The sequence below is a fragment of the Pseudorca crassidens genome, chromosome 9, assembly GCF_039906515.1.
Source record: "Pseudorca crassidens isolate mPseCra1 chromosome 9, mPseCra1.hap1, whole genome shotgun sequence".
Taxonomy (NCBI): domain Eukaryota; kingdom Metazoa; phylum Chordata; class Mammalia; order Artiodactyla; family Delphinidae; genus Pseudorca; species Pseudorca crassidens.
This window is the reverse complement of record NC_090304.1, coordinates 45,804,390-45,826,255: the sequence shown is the minus strand read 5'-3', so window position 1 is coordinate 45,826,255 and position 21,866 is coordinate 45,804,390. Positions and strand designations below refer to the sequence as shown.

The window sequence follows — 21,866 nt, the reverse complement described above, 5'->3', positions numbered from 1 at the left end:
GGGTAATAATCCAGGCAAGAGACTGCCATGGGCTTAGGAAATGTTTTTTAATTTATAAGTTTGTCTATAGATTTCAGTCTCCCCACCCAGTGCCAAAGGCTCTAGGTTCAGGGTACAGCTGGATGCTTTCAGGTTAGCTGCAGCTTTAGCCAGCAGCAGCATTCCACCTTGATTCCTGCTTCCTTTTCATTTTTCACCCACGAAGATTTCCCTGACGTTCTTGTGCTTAGTTATGCATTTACTAAGATATTTTATTTTACACTACATGTTCAGTGTTTTATTGCTGGTGGTGGGAGTGCTGGCCAGGGATGTTTCAGAACATCTAGTATGCTACACTGTCAGAGTGGAAGTCCCTGGGTTTGAATTCCACCTTTTCCCATTTAATAGTTGTATGACCTTGGCAAGTTATTTATCTAGACTCAGTTTCCTCAAATGTAAAATGGAGAATATAATATCTAGATCATGGGGTGGTTATAAAGATTATGATCTTCTAATGCACATAAAGTGCTTAGCCACAATGCTTGGCACATAGGAAATGCTTAATATACTTTATCACTATCATCATCATCATCAACATGCCTGCAGCATTTTATACATAGTAGGTATTCAATAAACGATTGCTAAAGTGATCTATTGAAAATAAATTACAAATAGCAGTGTGCTCAGTGGAAAAGACATGCAGCTGGGTTGTCTCTAAGTATACATCACAACCAGAGCCAAATGCATAAAAATGTTAGGAGAACTCTTGCCACCCACTCACTCCCTTTAAAAAAGTGAATACGGGCTGCACTCAACTAACTGTAATTCATTAAATGTCTTCAGTTAAACACCCATGCTGTCTTTATGGCCACCTTCCACTACCCCAGGAGCAGAAGTGAAGGGGGAAGTAACTAGCCAAATGTCAGACTCTACAATCTCATGCCTTCAAGAACAGTCAGGGGATGCAAACAGAGGGAAATAAAGTAGGATTTCTTCTCTGTAACTTGTGGGTCCCACCAAGATGCTAGCTCTTCTTTCTTCCAGGCAGTGCTTTCTCTCAATTGACATGGTGGCAATGGGTAAGATGCTCATCAGGTTCCTTGGAGGAGGCACAGGGTTTCCTCTTTTCATGAGACTATTACACTCATTAGCTATTTAAACAAGATACTATCAGATAAAAGTTTAACTGATTTCTATTTTTTTTTTTAACTGATCTCTATTTTAAAGTGAGTATAATTTAAAATTTCTCATAAAATGTATCAAGTGTAAATCGATGTTATTTGAATTATAAATCACAGTCTGGGCTGGTCAATGCAAGTAGTTCTAGAAAAGTAGGTTAATATTTGATCTCACTAAGAATGTTTAGCTTTCCACAAGGAAAATTTTATTTTATAACCTGAACTAATCATGAAGGGAATCTGGCATATAACAATGGATGGCTAAGAGAGAACTCAATTCCTCTCCTGAAGTCAGTTCTACAGTCTTTGTGATGTTTGTGGTGGCTGGACATCATCCATCATCTCATCATTCCCTACAAAGGACAGCCCAGCACATGTTAATAATATAACATATTACCATATGATCCAGCAATCCCACTCCTGGGCATATATCTGGAAAAGATGAAAACTCTAATTCAAAAAGATACATGTGGGGACTTCCCTGGTGGCACAGTGGTTAAGAATCTGCCTGCCAGTGCAGGGGACACGGGTTCGAGCCCTGGCCCAGGAAGATCCCACGTGCCGTGGAGCAAGTAAGCCCGTGTGCCACAACTACCGAGCCTGCGCTCTAGAGCCTGTGAGCTACAACTACTGAGTCCACGTGCTACAAATACTGAAGCCTGCGTGTCTAGAGCCCATGCTCTACAACAAGAGAAGCCACCACAATGAGAAGCTTGCACACCGCAAGGAAGAGTAGCCCCCGCTCGCCACAACTAGAGAAAGCATTGTGCGCAGCAACAAAGTCCCAATGCAGCCAAAAATAAATAAATAAGTAAATAAACTTATAGAAAAAAAAAGATACACGTGCTCTAATGTTCATAGCAGCACTATTTACAATAGCCAAGACATGGAAGCAACCTAAGTGTCCATCAAAGATGAGTGGATAAAGAAGATGTGGTACATATATACAAATGGAATATTACTCAGTTATAAAAAAGAATGAAATATTGCCATTTGCATCAACATGGATGGACCTACAGATTATCATACTAAGTGAAATAAGTCAGAGAAAGACAAATATTATATATCACTTCTATGTGAAATTTTAGAAAGAATACAAATGAACTTATTTAGAAAACATAAACAGAACCACCGACATAGAAAACAAGTTTATGGTTTACCAAAGGGGACGGTGGGGGGAGGGATAAATTACGAGTATGGGATTAACAGATACACATTGCTATATATAAAATAAACAACAAGGATTTACTGTATTCAATTTCTTATAATAACCTACAATGGAAAAGAATCTGAAAAAAGAATATATATATTATATATGTATAAAAACCAAATCACTTTGCTGTACACCTGAAACACAATATTTTAAATCAACTATACTTCAATAAAAATATATTAATGTATTATTGAATAATAAAAATCTTTTCTGAGGTTTAACAAGTTAAATGGCTTCAAATATGGCTTACTTTTTTTTGACTCTGAAAATATCTTTGTGGGTAAATTTTTAAAATTTCATAGTGAATTCTGTATATAAATACAAACTATCAAGTATTAGAAAATCCATGAAAAAAATTATTTCATGAGCTTTCACCCTGTTTTCTAAAATCTAGATATGTGCGTTTCAGACAAGCCCAAATTTTACCAACAGATGACAAGAAGTCAGACCATATGTTAAGAATTTTTAAAAATAGCATGATTGATTATATTTTAAAAATGGGAATAATAATAGTTATTATTATCCCATGCATATAAAGCATTTAGCTTATTAGTTCCTGGTATGTCAGAAGTACTCAATAAAAGTAGTTATGATTTTTATTATTCTTTTATTTATTTTCTTTCAATAGCCAACAGCTATAATAGTTATGCTAAAATTAACATTAATGCCTGTCATAGCCACAAGACAATTTATGCATGGGGTCTTACTGATGTCATTATTCCTAATCTGTCATTCAGTTTAATTGGGCCCTAGTGACATTGGGAAAATACACAGACAATTGCTTCTGTAGTTAGATCCAGAGAACACACACACGAGAAGGTTACACGCAATGTTCAGTTTGGTGTGAACCAAATTAAACAAATAAATCAACCAGTATTAGTAAGGAAACTAAGTTAGGTAAAAGTAAGTAATTACACACACCACCGCTATATAGAATCTTTTCAAGAATATTTAAATAAATGGTGTCTAATCCATTCCACATAAATATTTTAAATCTGCATTTACAACTCTCCTTTTAAGGTTAGGCTGTTGCCCAAATCACTTATGAAAAATTTCTGGAATTTAGCTAAGGATTTTATGTAACCAAGATTCTGATCTTTTCTTAGTATATTAAACACCCTTTACAATAACTGTACTTACACTATATTCTCTGAATCTCTTACTACAGTAGACACTATTCTCACTTAAGGCACCAAATTCCAGAACAAAAAAATATAAATATTAAAAACTAAGAAGAGAGTAAAGTCGGACCATCCTTCTGTTCCCAAGCACCTGGTTTGACCACCACGTTGAATGGTAGTTTGTACTTCAAACTCGACTCTGCTACATGATAATAATGGAAGAAAAGGTCTCTCCTCCAAGGTGGTTATTTCTCAGAGAATGACTGGGGTTAACAGTTTTGACTCAATATTGATAATAAATCCTGAGGTTGAAGGTTAATTATTGGTAACTAATTATCCTTTGTGAATAACAACTTTCTCTAGAACATTAATAAAAGTGTCTTGATTTGTATAGCTTTCATGTATATTAATGTTGAAGGATGCTCTAAGACTGGCTGAAGCAGAAGAAATAACAGAAAGAGGGTTCTGAAAAGAGGGAAACGAGTAGAGAATGACAAATAAGCCCAGGAAAGCATGGAAAGTTGATTAGAAAGCCTGATGGAGAATGCCCCCATGTGAGGGAGGGGACAAAACTCACAGCATAGCCTGAACCCACAGGAAATGGTAGGAAGAGAAAACAGAATTCCCACAAATCATGGTGTCATTACGTAAGGGAGACTATGGAGGATTAAAAAAAGTAAAGAATAGATTAGTCTCCTTAATCCTTGACACTCTCCTACTAGTTTAATAGTTCACTTTGTCTGTACCTTTTCTACTTAGTACTAGTGATTTTCATGCCTATCTATCCTACTGCATAATCAATGGATAGCAGAAATCATGTCTTATGCATCATTGCAACTCACACAATTCGTAGTACAGAGTTTTACACAAAGTAGACAGAGACTTTGTTGAAATAAAATTTTCTACCAAAGTGGTTAAAGTAACTTTACATTTACAAGTAACCATGTTCCTTCAAATCTTGTTCTTGCTATTAGTTTGTTTAAACCTTAAAAAAAAATTATGAGGGTAGAAGTAAAAAATCCTCGTTATTTATATAACATTATTCAAACTCCTTAACGTGGCACACAAAGCCCTGTATACACTAGCCACAGACTACCTTGTCTTTCTGCCTCCACCTCTAGTCACAATTCCCACTAAGTGGTTCATGGTGTTTTCTCTGCCTGTAGTATTTATGTCTTCCCTGCCCACCCACTTCTCACCTCATCCCCACCTGTAAGACAAATGCCTATTTATCTTTCAAGGCACAAATGTCCTAATTTTTTTGTAGTGTTCCTTGCTGCACCAGGAATTAATGTATGTATAGTACTTACATTATACCTGTTTTAGAACACTTACGTTGTGATTTATTTTACTAATCTATCTTTTCTGTAAGCATGTGTGCTCCTTAAGGGCAGAGACCTTGACTGTTCACTTTGTATTACTAACACTTGGGACATGGTGGTTGTAGTTCAATGTCTATTAAACTGAATTGTACTGGTAGGCTGTCTTATTTCCCCAAGAATGAATAAAAGGGCCTCCGACCTCTGAGAATATAATATGAAAAAGTTGAAAAGTCCAGAAAAATGCTCCATAAATACTTGTTAATTCTTCACTGGAATACACAATAATAATTAATATCTGTTCTTGAGTGTTAGAGTAAATTATTCTATAATTGCCTTGTATCACTAGTTTAAACTATGAATATTAAACTAATATTAATAAAGAACAGTAATTCCAAACTAATTATATAATTATAGAGGTTTTCCAGGAGGACCAGGAGAAAGGAGCAGCCATGTAAAACTGGAAAGAAAGAGTGAGAGAAGCAAGAAGAGGTTGTGCTGAGAGGGAGGAGGAGGAATGCTAAGCTGTCCTAAAGAAAAGAAGAAAATAAAAGGAGGAAGTAAAAGTAAGATACTGTTTTTCTGGCCATTCTAAAATTCTGCTGTGCTGGAGGCATCTGCTATAACGAACACATTCATTCACATATCTTTTCCAGGCCAAATTTGGATTGAGCCCAGTGTTGATGCCTGTCTTCACTTTGAAACGTTGTCCTGCTGTCATTTTTAAGATTAGTATTTGATTTTACAGCACAAAAAAGATGAAAAAAGACCCTTCATCACCCCCACTCTTTTTTTGGCCAAAAATGTAATTCTTTGAGACCTGTTATAGGAAATGCAATATATCCAGATCATGAAGTCTAAGAAAAACAAAATTCTTTTCCTATTTTGTAGATTTTTAAGAATCTCTCTCGTCATTTACCAATGGGGGAAAAATGAAGACTGATGAAATATCTAGTTTTTATTACTATAAGATTTTTCTTCTAGCAGCAATCTTCCATCAGTTAGAATCTATAGTAGGATCATATCTATAGTAGGATAAGTAGGGTCCATGCTAATGACTAAGAGGCAAAGCCAGTTAGTTATTCAAGAAACTTCTAAGTCATCAAAGAAATGCAAAACTGCATGTGGTGTGACTCTGAGTACTTAGTAGGTTTTATATTAGAAATATGTGGAAATTAGAGATTTATAAATAATGATGTGTGATAATTATTTATTAGATTAACCATAATATACAGTTAATCAGCATCTCCTAACTTTGCCTCCTCCAAGCCAAAGCTTAATGAAACATCCTTGCTGGATATATGGATGAAATAATTGGAGGAATGAGGAGGTAGGAGTGATGCCAGTTCAATACCTCTAAGCAAAGAGACAAAAAAACCCAAAACTCCGAGAAGTATGCTGCATAATTGGGACTCACATGGGGAATTGTATTATAGTTAAAGAATACGAGCTTTGGAGTCAAGTACAACTGAGTTTGAGTCCTGGCTCTGCCACTTACTTGCTCAGTGGTACAGATTCTCTCTAAGCCATAGTTCCTTTGTCTTAAAATGGGAATAATACTCTCTGAGTTGGATTAGGTACAGTAAACCAAATGTAGCATCTTGTACACAGTAAAAATTCAATAAATATTATTATTCCTATCACCTTCCTCTGGATTTCTGTTCTTTACTATGTTCTAGTAGGTGCACACGCTTACATAAGAGATATACAGCTTTGACATGAAAGACACAGACATGAAAGACATAATGGGAGGGATTTGGCATACTTTGATAGACTCTGGACTATCTCTTACATAAGAGATATACAGCTTTGACATGAAAGACACAGATAATAGATTTTAGTTTATTTTGCGGGGGCAGGTGTTGGGTGCAGAATTACTGCTAGAGTCTGGTGGCAGGAAGGTCATCGTTCAGGAAATCTACTAGCAAATTCTGTGATTCTCCATGTTTTAATGTTCACTTTCTGATGATTAGGTAGGCCAGGTTTACACAAATGACTTTTTTCAGATTTTCAACAGATTTTCTTAACATACTATGCTGAATATACTTACTTTGGGCTTTTATATTTTGAAATGGAAATGATACCTAGGTCTCAAGTTTTATTTAGTCAGATAAGCTAGTGGATATTCATTTAGAATGTATAAGCAAAAGTTAAAATTTAGCAATGGAAAAATTAAGAACTATAAACTCATGTAGAGAGAAATGTAAAATTCATTTCTTCAAACTGAGAAATCAGGCTTTACATCTCATATTTTTTCTAATATATTTATTAAAAGATAATAGTTTAATTATATATTACATTTGAATTAGGTATAAATTGAAACAATACAGAAGGTGACTTAAGCACTCAGCGTGTGAAAAAATTTTCATTAATAATTAACAGCCCTAAAGAAATCTTCTAAAAAAATAGGTGAACTTCAAGTATATTACGCTCAGTGAAAGAAACCAGACATAAAAGAACATATATTGTATGATGCAATTTATATAAAATATCCAGAAAAGGCAAATTTATAGAGACAGAAAGTATATTAGTGGTTGCCAGAGAGTGGAGAGTGACTGTAAATGGGCATGAGATTTCTTTTTTGGGGCGACAGAATTGTTCTAAAATAGGATGGTGGTGATACTTGTACAATGCTATAAATATACTAAAAGTCGCTGAAATGAGACTTAAAAAGAGTGGATTTTATGGTATTTAACTTATACCTCAATAAACCTGTTAATAAAAATAAATCTTCCACGTGGCTGGATTTTAGAAAACATATTTTTACATGCTAAATGAAACGAGGATTTTGAAGAAGAAATCTATTTCTACTGCAAATGAGAGCCTGAATAATGCTCTTATGGTGAAATAAGACATAGCTCAAACAGTAAATCAATAAACATTCTCAAAGTGCCATCTGCAGGGCTTCCCTGGTGGCGCAGTGGTTGAGAGTCCGCCTGCCGATGCAGGGGACACGGGTTCGTGCCCCGGTCCGGGAAGATCCCACATGCCGCGGAGCGGCTAGGCCCGTGAGCCATGGCCACTGAGCCTGCACGTCTGGAGCCTGTGCTCCGCAATGGGAGAGGCTGCAATAGTGAGAGGCCCGCGTACCGCAAAAAAAAAAAAAAAAAAAAAGTGCCATCTGCATATGGAGATCTTTGGAATTTGGGAAGGCAACACATCAGGGTGCTTGAATTGAGGTAAATAGGGTGTTGCTTTTTCCCCCTCAGGTAAACATAAACCACAGTGCGTACCAAAGGAGAAAGTGTCATCTCTCCTGGGAGTCATTTTGAGCATCGGTAACCAACAGATGTGCATCAAAGACATAATGGGAGGGATGTGGCATACTTTGATAGACTCTGGACACTCTCCAGATTACTTGGGTTATTAAGAATTGCAACAGGGTGACCCTAAGTTACACAGGTCACTAGGAGAAGGTACTAAATGGTGGTTCATGGTAGAGGGGTCCATGGCCTTCACTGTTGCTCAGTGCTATCGCTAGGAAAGAGCAACGCAGGGGTATCCGATTTTGGTTCCACTTCTGCACTGAGTATTGGTTTTATCTTATGCTTTAATTAATTTTCTTCCCAAAAAAGTAACATTTAGACAAGAACCCCTGCTTTAAACTCTGCGTATATATTCTGGTTCTTATTTTAACAAACATGATCTTTGAATAAAAAGGACCTAAGTAAAAAAAGAGTAGACCAATGTTATTCATTAACTGTGAAATGGTTCCTCTGTCAGTAGTTAATTAATGGATACAACATTAGACCGTATGCTTCTTGAGGGTAAGGACCATGTTATTCATCTGTAACTCTGCAACAAACATAAGCACAGGGCTTGGCACACCTAATAAATGTTTGCTGAACCGAGAATGAAAGCACCATATAAATAATAAACATAACATGAATGTAAAAGATTATATTATTTTTCACCACAAAACTAATCCTAATAATTTAAACCTAGCTGTTAAGGCACTACCTTCAAGAAAGGCTTTGAAAAAACCACATTCACAGAAAGACAGACAAGATAAAAAGGCAGAGGGCTATGTACCAGAAGAAGGAAAAACAAAAAAGCCCAGAAAAACAAGTAAATGAAACGGAGATAGGCAATCTTCCAGAAAGAGAATTCAGAATAATGATAGTGAAGATGATCCAAGACCTCGGAAAAAGAATGGAGGCAAAGATCGAGAAGATGCAAGAAATGTTTAATAAAGATCTAGAAGAATTAAAGAACAAACAAACACAGATGAACAGTACAATAACTGAAATGAAAACTACACTAGAAGGAATCAATAGCAGAATAACTGAGGCAGAAGAACGGATAAGTGACCTGGAAGACAGAATGGTGGAATTCACTGTTGGGGAACAGAATAAAGAAAAAAGAATGAAAAGAAATGAAGACAGCCTAAGAGACCTCTGGGATAACATTAAACGCAACAGCATTCGCGTTATAGGGGTCCCAGAAAGAGAAGAGAGAGAGAAAGGACCTGAGAAAATATCTGAAGAGATTATAGTCGAAAACTTCCCTAACATGGGAAAGGAAATAGCCACCCAAGTCCAGGAAGTGCAGAGAGTCCCATACAGGAAAAACCCAAGGAGAAACACGCCGGACACACAGTAATCAAATTGGCAAAAATTAAACACAAAGAAAAATTATGGAAAGCAGGAAGGGAAAAACGACAAATAACATACAAGGGAACTCCCATAAGGTTAACAGCTGATTTCTCAGCAAAAACTCTACAAGCCAGAAGGGAGTGGCATGATATATTTAAAGTGATGAAAGGGAAGAACCTACAGCTAAGATTACACTACCCGGCAAGGATCTCATTCAGATCCAATGGAGAAATCAAAAGCTTTACAGACAAGCAAAAGCTAAGAGAATTGAGCACCACCAAACCAGCTCTACAACAAATGCTAAAGGAACTTCTCTAAGTAGGAAACACAAGAGAAGAAAAGGACCTACAAAAACAAACCCAAAACAATTAAGAAAATGGTCACAGGAACATACATGTCAATAATTACCTTAAAGGTGAATGGATTAAATGCTCCAACCAAAAGACAGAGGCTTGCTGAATGGATACAAAAACAAGACCCATATATATATGCTGTCTACAAGAGACCCACTTCAGACCTAGGGACACATACAGACTGAAAGTGAGGGGATGGAAAAAGATACTCCATGCAAATGGAAATCAAAAGAAAGCTGGAGTAGCAATACTCATATCAGATAACATAGACTTTAAAATAAAGAATGTTACAAGAGACAAGGAAGGACACTACATAGTGATCAAGGGATCAATCCAAGAAAAAGATATAACAACGGTAAATAGTTATGCACCCAATATAGGAGCACCTCAATACATGAGGAAACTGCCAACAGCTCTAAAAGAGGAAATCAACAGTAACACAATAATAATGGGGGACTTTAACACCTCACTTACACCAATGGAAAGATCATCCAAGCAGAAAATTAATAAGGAAACAAGCTTTACATGACACAACAGATCAGACAGATTTAATTGATATTTATAGGACATTCCATCCAAAAACAGCAGTTTACACTTTCTTCTCAGTGCACACGGAACATTCTCCGGGATAGATCATATCTTGGGTCACAAATCAAGCCTCAGTAAACTTAAGAAAATTGAAACCATATCAAGCATCTTTTCTGACCACAACACTATGAGATTAGAAATCAATTACAGGGAAAAAAAATGTAAAAAACACAAACACAGGGAGGCTAAACAATACGTTACTAAATAACCAAGAGATCACTGAAGAAATCAAAAAATACCTAGAGACAAATGACAATGAAAACACGACGATCCAAAACCTATGGGATGCAGTAAAAGCAGTTCTAAGAGAGGAAGTTTATAGCTATACAAGCCTACCTCAAGCAACAAGAAACATCTCAAATAAACAACCTAACGTTACACCAAAAGGAACTAGAGAAAGAAGAACAAACAAAACCCAAAGTGAGCAGAAGGAAAGAAATCATCAAGTTCTGAGCAGAAATAAATGAAATAGAAACAAAGAAAACAATAGCAAAGATCAATAAAACTAAAAGCTGCTTCTTTGAGAAGATAAACAAACTTGATAAAGCTTTAGCCAGACTCATCAAGAAAAAGAGGGAGAGGACACAAATCAATAAAATTAGAAATGAAAAACGAGAAGTTACAACAGACACCGCAGAAATACAAAGCATCCTAAGAGACTACTACAAGCAAATCTATGCCAATAAAATGGACAACCTGGGAGAAACGGACAAATTCTTAGGAAAGCACAACCTTCTGAGACTGAACCAGGAAGAAATAGAAAATATGAACAGACCAATAACAAGTAATGAAATTGAAACTGTGATTAAAAATCTTCCAACAAACAGAAGTCCAGGACCAGATGGCTTCATAGGTGAATTCTACCAAACATTTAGAGAAGAGCTAACACCCATCCTTCTCAAACTCTTCCAAAAAATTGCAGAGGAAGGAAAACTCCCAAACTCATTCTATGAGGCCACCATCACCCTGATACCAAAACGAGACCAAAATACTACAAAAAAAGAAAATTAAAGACCAATATCACTGATGAATATACATGCAAAAATCCTCAACAAAGTACCAGCAAACAGGATCCAAACACACATTAAAAGGATCATACACCATGATCAAGTGGGATTTATCCCAGGGATGCAAGCATTCTGCAATACATGCAAATCAATCAATGTGATACACCATATTAACAAACTGAAGAATAAAAACCATATGATCATCTCAATAGATGCAGAAAAAGCTTTTGACAAAATTCAACACCCATTTATGATAAAAACTCTGCAGAAAGTGGGCATAGAGGGAACCTACCTCAACATAATAAAGGCCATATATGACAAACCCACAGCAAACATCATACTCAATGGTGAAAAACTGAAAGCATTTCCTCTAAGATCAGGAACAAGACAAGGATGTCCACTCTCACCACTATTATTCAACATAGTTTTGGAAGTCCTAGCCACAGCAGTCAGAGAAGAAAAAGAAATAAAAGGAATACAAATTGGAAAAGAAGAAGTAAAACTGTCACTGTGTGCAGATGACATGATACTATACATAGGGAATCCTAAAGATGCTACCAGAAAACTACAAGAGCTAGTCAATGAATTTGGTAAAGGAGCAGGACACCAAATTAATGCACAGATATCTCTTGCATTCCTATACACTAATGATGAAAAATCTAAAAGAGAAATTAAGGAAACACTCCCATTTACCATTGCAACAAAAAGAATAAAATACCTAGGAATAAACCTACCTAGGGAGACAAAAGACCTGTATGCAGGAAACTATAAGACACTGATGAAAGAAATTAAAGATGATAACCACAGATGGAGAGATATACCATGTTCTTGGATTGGAAGAATCAATATTGTGAAAATGACTATACTACCCAAAGCAATCTACAGATTCAATTGAATCCCTATCAAATTACCAATGGCATTTTTTACAGAACTGGAACAGAAAATCTTAAAATTTGTATGGAGACACAAAAGACCCCGAATAGCCAAAGCAGTCTTGAGGGAGAAAAATGGAGCTGAAAGAATCAGACTCCCTGGCTTCAGACTATATTACAAAGCTACAGCAATCAAGACAATATGGTACTGGCACAAAAACAGAAACAGAAATCAATGGAACAGGATAGAAAGCCCAGAGATAAACCCACACACCTATGGTCAACTAATCCATGACAAAGGAGGCAAGGGTACACAATGGAGAAAAGACAGTCTCTTCAATAAGTGGTGCTGGGAAAATTGGACAGCTACATGTAAAAGAATGAAATTAGAACACTCCCTAACACAATATACAAAAATAAACTCAAAATGGATTAAAGACCTAAATGTAAGACCGAGCACTATAAAACTCTTAGAGGAAAACATAGGAAGAACACTCTTTGACATAAATCACAGCAAGATATTTTTTGATCCATCTCCTAGAGTAATGGAAATGAAACCAAAAATAAACAAATGGGACCTAATGAAACTTAAAAGCTTTTGCACAGCAAAGGAAACCATAAAGAAGACGAAAAGACAACCCTCAGAATGGGAGAAGATATTTGCAAACGAATCAACGGACAAAGGAATAATCTCCAAAATAAATAAACAGCTCATGCAGCTCAATATTAAAGAAACAAACAACCTAATCCAAAAATGGGCAGAAGACTTAAATAGACATTTCTCCAAAGAAGACATACAGATGGCCAAGAGGCACATGATAAGGTGCTCAACATCACTAATTGTTAGAGAAATGCAAATCAAAACTACAATGAGGTATCACCTCACACTGGTTAGAATGGGTATCATCAGAAAATCTACAAACAAGAAATGCTGGAAAGGGTGTGGAGAAAAGGGAACCCTGTTGCACTGTTGGTGGGAATGTAAATTGATACAGCCATGGAGAACAGTATGGAGGTTCCTTAAAAAACTAAAAATAGAATTACCATATGACCCAGCAATCCCACTACTGGGCATATACCCAGAGAAGACCATAATTCAAAAAGACACATGCACCCCAATGTTCATTGCCACACTATTTACAATAGCCAGGTCATGGAAGCAACCTAAATGCCCATCGACAGACGAGTGGATAAAGAAGATGTGGTACATATATACAATGGAATACTACTTAGCCATAAAAAGGAACGAAATTGGGTCATTTGTAGAGATGAGGATGCATCTAGAGACTGTCATACAGAGTGAAGTAAGTCAGAAAGGGAAAAACAAATATCGTATATTAACATATATATGTGGAACCTTGAAAATGGTACAGATGAACTGGTTTGTAGAGCAGAAATTGAGACACAGAAGTAGAGAAGAAAACGTATGGACACCTAGGAGGGGAAAGAGGCAGGGGTTCGGGTGGTGGTGTGATGAATTGGGAGATTGGGATTGACATGTATACACTGATGTGTATAAAATGCATGACTAATAAGAAAAAGAAAAGAAAGGAAAGCAGAAGGTGAAAAATTTCTTAAAATGTTTTGACTTCTTACTATGATCTGCCCACCTTTATAGACAATTTATCGGTATTAAATTGATCTCTAAAAAATATATAAAAAATTAAAAAAAAGAAAAAGAAAGGCTTCATAAGTTAAAGACACATGAAATACATACAAGTTCGTAGAAGTAGAAAAACGTGTGAAGGAACTGTAGAGAAAAAAAAAAACCCTAAACTTATGGTGGCTGTGGTGTAACAAATTCCCTAAGATCTAATATAGATAATGTTGCAAGTGGAACATCTTTCACTCTAAGTAAAGCTCTAAAAGATAAACATTTGTGGGCTTCCCTGGTGGCGCAGTGGTTGAGAGTCCGCCTGCTGATGCAGGGGACGCGGGTTCGTGCCCTGGTCTGGGAAGATCCCACATGCTGCGGAGCGGCTGGGCCCGTGAGCCATGGCCACTGAGCCTGCGCATCTGGAGCCTGTGCTCCGCAACGGGAGAGGCCACAATAGTGAGAGGCCCGCGTACCACACAAAAAAATAATAATAATAATTAAAAAAAAAGATAAACATTTGTTTCATTTAGGCCAATAAAGTACTTCGCTTTTATGAGAATGGTAAGTATATACATAATTATCTTTTTATTAAAAAGAAAATACATGCTGAAAACTATAAACCATTGATAAAGGAAACTGAAGATGATTCAAAGAAATGGAAAGATATCCAATCTTCTTAGTTTGGAAAAATTAATATTGTTAAAATAGCCATACTACCCAAAGCAATCTACAGATTTAACGCAATCCCCATCAAAATACCTATGACATTTTTCACAGAAGTAGAACAAAGAATTCTAAAATTTATATGGAATCAGAAAAGGCCCAGAATTACCAAGGAAATCCTGAGGAAAAAGAACAAAGCTGGAGGAATAACCCTTCCAGACTTCAGGCTATACTACAAAGCTACAATAATCAAAACAGCATGGTACTGGCACAAAAACAGACATATAGATCAATGGAACAGTATAGAGAGCCCAGAAATAAACCTGCACACCTACAGTCAATTAATCTATGATAAAAGACGCAAGAATATACAACGGATAAAAGACAGTCTCTTCAATAAATGGTGTTGGGAAAGCTGGACAGCTACATGTAAATCAATGAAATTAGAACATTCCCTCACACCATATAGAAAAATAAACTCAAAATGGATTAAAGACTTAAATTTAAGACATGACACCCGAAAACTCCTAGAAGAGAACATAGGCAAAACATTCTCTGACATAAATCGTAGCAGTATATTCTTAGATCAGTCTCAAAATATACAAGGCAAAAGAAATAAAAGCAAAAATAAGCAAATGGAACCTAATCAAACTTAAAAGTTTTTGCACAGCAAAGGAAACCATCAATAAAATGAAAAGACAACCTATGGAATGGGAGAAAATATTTGCAAATGATGCGACCAACAAGGGGCTAATAAGCCAAAATATACAAACAGCTAATAAAACTCAATATTGAAAAAACAAACCCAATCAAAAAATGGGCAGAAGCCCTAGACATTCTCCCAAAGAAGACATACAGATGGCTAAGAGGCACATGAAAAGATGCGGAATGAACATGCTCAAAAGATGCTCATTGCTAATTACTAGAGAAGCACAAATAAAAACTACAGTGAGGTATCACCTCACACCGGTTGGAATAACTATCATCAAAAGTCTACAAATAATAAACACTGGAAAGGGTGTGGAGAAAAAGGAACCCTCCTACTCTGTTGGTAGCAATGTAAATTGGTGCAGCCACTATGGAAAACAGTATGGAGGCTCCTTAAAAAACTAAAACTATAGCTACCATATGATCTAGTAATCCCACTCCTGGGTACATATCCAGAAAAAATGAGAACTATACTTCTAAAAGATACATGCACCCCAATGTTCACAGCAGCACTATTTACAAGAGCCAAGACATGGAAACAACCCAAGTATCCATCAACAGATGACTGGCTTAAGAAGATGTGGTATATATATATATATACATATACATATATATATACACACACGCACGTGAACACACACACACACACACACACACACTGTGGAATATTACTCAGCCATAAAAAAGAATGAAATATTACCATTTGCAGCAACATGGATGGACCCAGAGAATATTATACTTAGTGAAGTAAGTCAGACAAAGACCCTCTCTGACTATATGATATCACATATATGTGGAATCTAAAAATAATACAAATGAATCTATATACAAAACAGAAACAGACTCATAGACATAGACATAGAAGACAAACTTATGGTTACCAAAGGGGAAGGAGGAAGGGACAAATTAGGAGTATGGATTAACAGATACAAATTACTATATATAAAATAGATAAGCAACAAAGATTTACTGTATAGCACAGGGAATTATATTCAATATCTTGTAATAACCTATAACGGAGTACGATCTGAAGAACATAAGTGTGTCACCTTGTTGTACACCTGAAACTAACAGAATATTGTGAACCAACTATACTTCAATTAAAAAAATAGCTGGTTTACTTAGAAAGAAAGAAAGAAGGAAGAGGGGGGAGGGAGGGAGGAAGGAAGGAAAGAAGGAAAGAAGAAAGGAAAGAGGAACGGAAAAAGGAAAGGAAAGGAAAGAAAGAGGCACCTGATCCATCATCTCGCCTACGTCCTTACCCAGAGCAGGCTTTGACTTCCAGTATTAAAAAAAATACGTGTGTGTGTGTGTGTGTGTGTGTGTGAAAAAAGTGAAAAAAGCAAGGTGAGAAAAGTGTGAATGGTTTGATCATTTTAGTTTAAAAAAAGATAATTTTATCTGCATATCCTAGCAATAATACACAACTTTTTTTCCCAGGAAGAAATCAACTGTCAGAAGAAATGGAGTAGAGGTGGAAAAGGGGGCGTTTATGTTGCATTTTGTATCTTTCTGTACTATCTGAATTTTCTAACCATGCATATGTACTACTTTAAGAAAATGTCCATCTGACTGATGAAACTGTAGACCAGTTTGGTTATTTATTTATTATTTATTGTATTATAAAGACTAATGTAAGTTCCTAGTGGCCACATCAATGTTTTGTTCATCTTGCTGCCCAAGATGCTGCCTGGCATAGTAACCTTTTATATTTCCATAAGATAGACGTTCAGAAAGTATATAAGAATCAATATGATCCACTCCCTAACCCTCTCTGTTGGTTATCAATGCAGTACCTCTTTCCTCCAAATCTATCTTTCTTTGCCTTGCTTTGTGGTACTGGAGCTGGACCTGTAAAAATTTCTCCTTTGCCAGCTGGCACAATATTAAGCTTTGTCAGTAGGGACAGAGCAATATGAAGTGGTTTCTTTTCCTGGTTCTGGTGTGCTTTTTTCTTCTTGTTCCTGTGACATGTACCTGCTAGCCGTGTGTGGGACAGCCAGTTGTGCTCACCACTCACCCTAGTGAGTGGATTCCTAGCAAGTCTTGCCAGAACTCCAGTAGGCAGTTTCCTGCTTGCCAGTCTTAGTCTGTGGCCCTTCAGTGAAGTTCACCTCAGTGCCATCCAGTGGCCACAGAAACACCTCTCCAACAAGGTCTGAATCTCGGTCTTGTTGGGAAGTGGCACACTCCAAGTTGAAAATTCTCTTTATTTCTTAGTAGTTGATCCCCTATTACTACTTAATAACTCCTTATATTAAAATTTTCCTGTTCATATTACTGGTATGGTTTCTGGTGCCTAATTGGACCTTTCATGCCCAAATCAAATTAAACCAAAAGAAACCAAGTAAAATCAAGCCAAGTCAACAACAAAAAATTAAATCTATAAACCCATCATAAAACATAAGTTTGTATTATTAAGTATAATAACACAGAGAAGAGCATGGCATGTAGCCCAACTTGTTAACTAATTGCATTAAAAACTTCCACAAAACAAAAAAACACGATGTGATGGTTTTGTACTGTGTAAACTAAACTAAGCTAGAACTGTATTTCCCAGAATTCTCTTTCCTCCATGATTCTAGGTTAGGGTTGACTACAGAGAAATTTGTCTAAAATTTGGAAGGCAAAAATGAAGCAGCAGCCATTATACTCTGAAGGTCAGTATAGGATGCCAGGTGCTGCTGTATCTCATACGCTTTGTTGCAGATCTGCTGGACCATCTTGATGTGTGGAAAGAACTGTGCTCACATTTCCTGCAGTTCCTTCTGGATCTCTTCCTTTAGCTGCTCCTAGCCAGGGCCAGGCACATGTGTAACTCCATGGTCAGTAATGCTGCTTCTTTTCCAGGTCACCTGCTTTCTTGAGGTTGGAGGACTTTAAAAGACATACATAGATTCTAGTTTGTCCTTGTTCTTCCCTGTATCATGCCCAGCTTTTCTTCCTGACTGCTGCCCTGATGATCTATAGTGACTTCAGGGCCACAGGCAGACCCTAATTCAAAGCTTTCCATAAACTTCTTCCCCAGCTTCTACAACAGAATAAAAGCTGGTCCCTATAATAGATTCCTTACTTCCTACCACTCATGGTGCTTCTGCTATGATGATCAAACCCTCACTAATATACACTATAAAACAGATAAATGATCCAGCTTAAAAAAAAATCTTAAGTAATTTGGATTTCTTGAGCAATTGAGTTTCTACTGTCAATTCTTATTTCCCCTATGTTTCTTATTTATTTCTACATAATATCTAAGTTTAAAAAATAGATGTTAAAGTGGGAAAAATTTTAAATGCCATTTTCTTTAACAAATGCCCATGTGAGGGCCCATATGAAGGCTAGTTAGAACCAAGTTTTTTGGTTCCTCTGAGATAGATATGGAGACAAATTTCCTTGGTGGCCTAAGATACAGGAGAGCCTGACCTATTTTTGTAACATTATTCTCCATGCCAGGAGGGGAATAAGATGAAGAACTACTAGGGAGAGTTCTGAGAAGACGAATATGTATGCATTTAAGAAAAACTAGAGTGGGCCTGGAGATAAGTTTAAGCTGATGAGGGAAAACCAAAAGATGATGCCTAAGCTCCAGATGGTTGTCATTAGTTTCTAAACCCAAATTCATTTGTTTAACATTTTTGAGATTTGTCCTTGTTTCCTGAGCATGCTCAGTATGACCTGCCAGGTCTCAGAAGTATGAGTCTCACAAATTCCATTTTCTGTTTTAGAAGAGGATGGGAGGGTAAGGAGGAAGAAAGAGGAATGCAAGTGAGTTAGCAGCAAAGAGTTCCTGATTACGGAGAACCTTAGGGTTAAGACCTTTAACTCAGAGACTGTGGACAAATCATTTGAAGTAAAGTTTTTAAAAAACTGAGTTTATCAAGAAATATTTATTGGGTACCTACTAAGTGCAGGAGGGGGGCTAGACCTTATCAGTTAGAAATGGTGGATGAAACAAAAAGGACGGGCAGAACAAAAAGAGTAAGAGAATACTGCCAGCATTTAAGGGCATGGATCATTTCATCACTCAGCTAAGGCACTTTATCTGGTGCCTAGTTCTCTACTAAAACAGATCTAGGAATATTTGATAATCTCTCCTGACTTAGCGCCCATGAAACATGGAGTAGCTTTAGCCAGAAGTCCTTCCATAAGTCCTGGGCTTCCTGAAGCTACCTGCACACAGCTGCACAGTGAGTCAGCCTGGCTATCACAGGTTTATTGCTTCCTACTGTACATTTCAGAAGGACGTATTCAATGTGCTGTTCAGAGTGTGGCTATTTAACTCCTTACAAGTCCTTCATAGGAAAAGAGGGAATAAGAGTTTGCTGGATTTATTTGCCCTAAGAATTAATCTCTCTATGAAAAGGCATGGATAGGACAACTACAATAAATGACAGGATTAAGAAAAGCACTGAACATTCTGGAAAATTTTCAGAAGGTTCATAGAAATTGCCGGTGAAGTTAAATTCTAATTTCTGCCTCCATTTATTTATCTAGCTTGTTAATTTGTTCATTCATTCATTCAACAAACATTTGTTGATTGACACTGGGATACAGCAATGAATAAGACAGACAATATCCCAGCCTCATGAAATTTATTTTCTTTGGTGGGGGAAAACAGTCAAACGTAAACTAACCAACACACAACACAATTTCAGGTGTTATTAAGTGCTTTAAAGAACAATAAAGTAGGGATGGAATGGTGGGGTTATATCTTAGGAGATGATTTAACATTATATATTATATTTTTTACATATAGCATGCAATAAACATTGTAACAAATATAACCACAGATATGTCTTAGATACACTAAGGGGACGCGATTGATGTAGTTCCATGATAAATCAAACTGAATACATCTATATAAATCATAATGACTTATATATAGACCAATGAGACTTACCCTATAGAAAGCACTGGTCAAAGGGAGTAATGCTGCAGCAATGTTATATTCTTCTAAACTTGAACAATCCTTAAACAAAACAAAGAGAAATGAGATTAGGACATTTACCAGAAATCACAAATATGTGGAAACAAAAATCTATGATACATGATTTACTGTCCTAAGGGGTTTTTACTTTTATTTCAAATTGTCATTAAGGCTTACGTAGATAAGTGTGAAAAAAAAGTATGAAAAAATACTGTCCCGAAGCACATTGTTTTTTTAAAAAAATATATTTTATTTTTTTTAATTAAAAAAAAAATTCTGTTTTTTGCTCGTGCCACGTGGCATGTGGGATCTTAATTCCCCGGCCAGAGATGGAACCCATGGCCCCGCAGTGGAAGCACGGAGCCTTAACCACTGGACCACCAGGGAAAGTCCATTCTTTTAGAAATGATATAAAAATACATTTGAGAAAGATGTTTTCATACACTATTGGTGAGTAGCTACTTTTACTTTCCTGTTTTACAAAAGTTGTGTTTACAGCTGTGCATATTTGTCCAAAAATTTCTGGACGAGGTTTTAGTGCATTTAACGACTGTATTTCATTGAATCTGAGATACACATTTTCTCCCCACATTTTAACTTCTCTGAGACTGGGATGTATAATTGAAATAATATATTTTTTCTTAGTCTTACACATGAAGGGTTTATAAAATTCTGTTATTGATCAGGCAAGAAATACCACTGATGCCAAAACCCCTTGGGTGAAATGTTGTTGGGGAATGGGACGGTCAGAAAATCTCAGTGGGAATGTAAAATGGTGCAGCTGCTAGGAAAACAGTATGGCAATTCCTCAAAAACTGAAAAGTAGAATTATCCTATAATCCAGAAATTCTACTTCTGGATATATACCTAAAACAACAGTGACTTGAACAGACATGGGGGGCCATGGTCTGGAACAATGTTCAAGGGTAATACCCTTAGAGAGGTCAGGTACAGTAATTTCAGCCCCAACCTTAGACAATATAACTATCGCCATCAAAATGCAAATTCATCAGCTATTCATAGGTTTGTATGAATTGATTTTAAACTCACAGAGCTGAGACCTTAATATCAATTATTCCAATGCAATTCCTCTACTTTTCAGATGAGAAAAAGAGGCCTAGATGTCAGCCAGTACTGGAATTTAGATTTATCTACCTATCAGCCTGGTGCTTTTTCCTCTAAACACCGCCTTTTGTACTTGATTACTTTCCTCATATTCTTGAGGAGGCGGATATGAGTTTTCTGAGCTGCCAGCACTGATTTTGGAATGTGAGGGAGGGAGTACAGGCCTCAACAGCAGAGCAGTTGGAGGCTTAAAGCTGCAAAAGGGCAATGGTGCCAGGGACAGGGCCCCTAGAAAAAGGAGAAAGAGTCAGAAGCAAAGAGAAAATACACCATAGACAACCTTGGTCTATTTCAAAATACTACTATGGCTTGGCAGGGCTGAGGGTGTAGTTCTGCCCTGAGGAAAAAAAGGAGGAAACTTTCTTTCAAAAGTCATGGCCCAAAGGCGGGCATCTCTTCTAATGCTAGTCTTGCTTAGCATGAGTACATTTGGTATTATGATCTGCTAAAAGAGTTCTTAATAGAATTTCATGCATTTTTAACTACGAAAAACACAGCTATAGAATACACTAAATGTCCAACTCCAGAAAACACTGAAACAATACTGGGTTACAAGACAAATCTCTGTAATAAAGAATCATTCTCATAGACGTGACATTCTTTGACCCAATTTAAAAAAAA

General features: G+C 36.6%; 1 protein-coding gene across 3 annotated transcripts in view; it reads right to left on the bottom strand.

Moving 5' to 3' along the window:
• Positions 1-21,866, bottom strand: part of SBF2 (SET binding factor 2) — a 459,339-nt gene that overhangs the window by 100,794 nt on the left and 336,679 nt on the right. For all 3 annotated transcript variants that reach the window (XM_067749929.1, XM_067749930.1, XM_067749931.1), the window contains exon 17: positions 20,094-20,162. In XM_067749929.1, the coding sequence (XP_067606030.1) occupies positions 20,094-20,162 (69 nt within the window). The remainder of the gene's footprint in view (positions 1-20,093; positions 20,163-21,866) is intronic.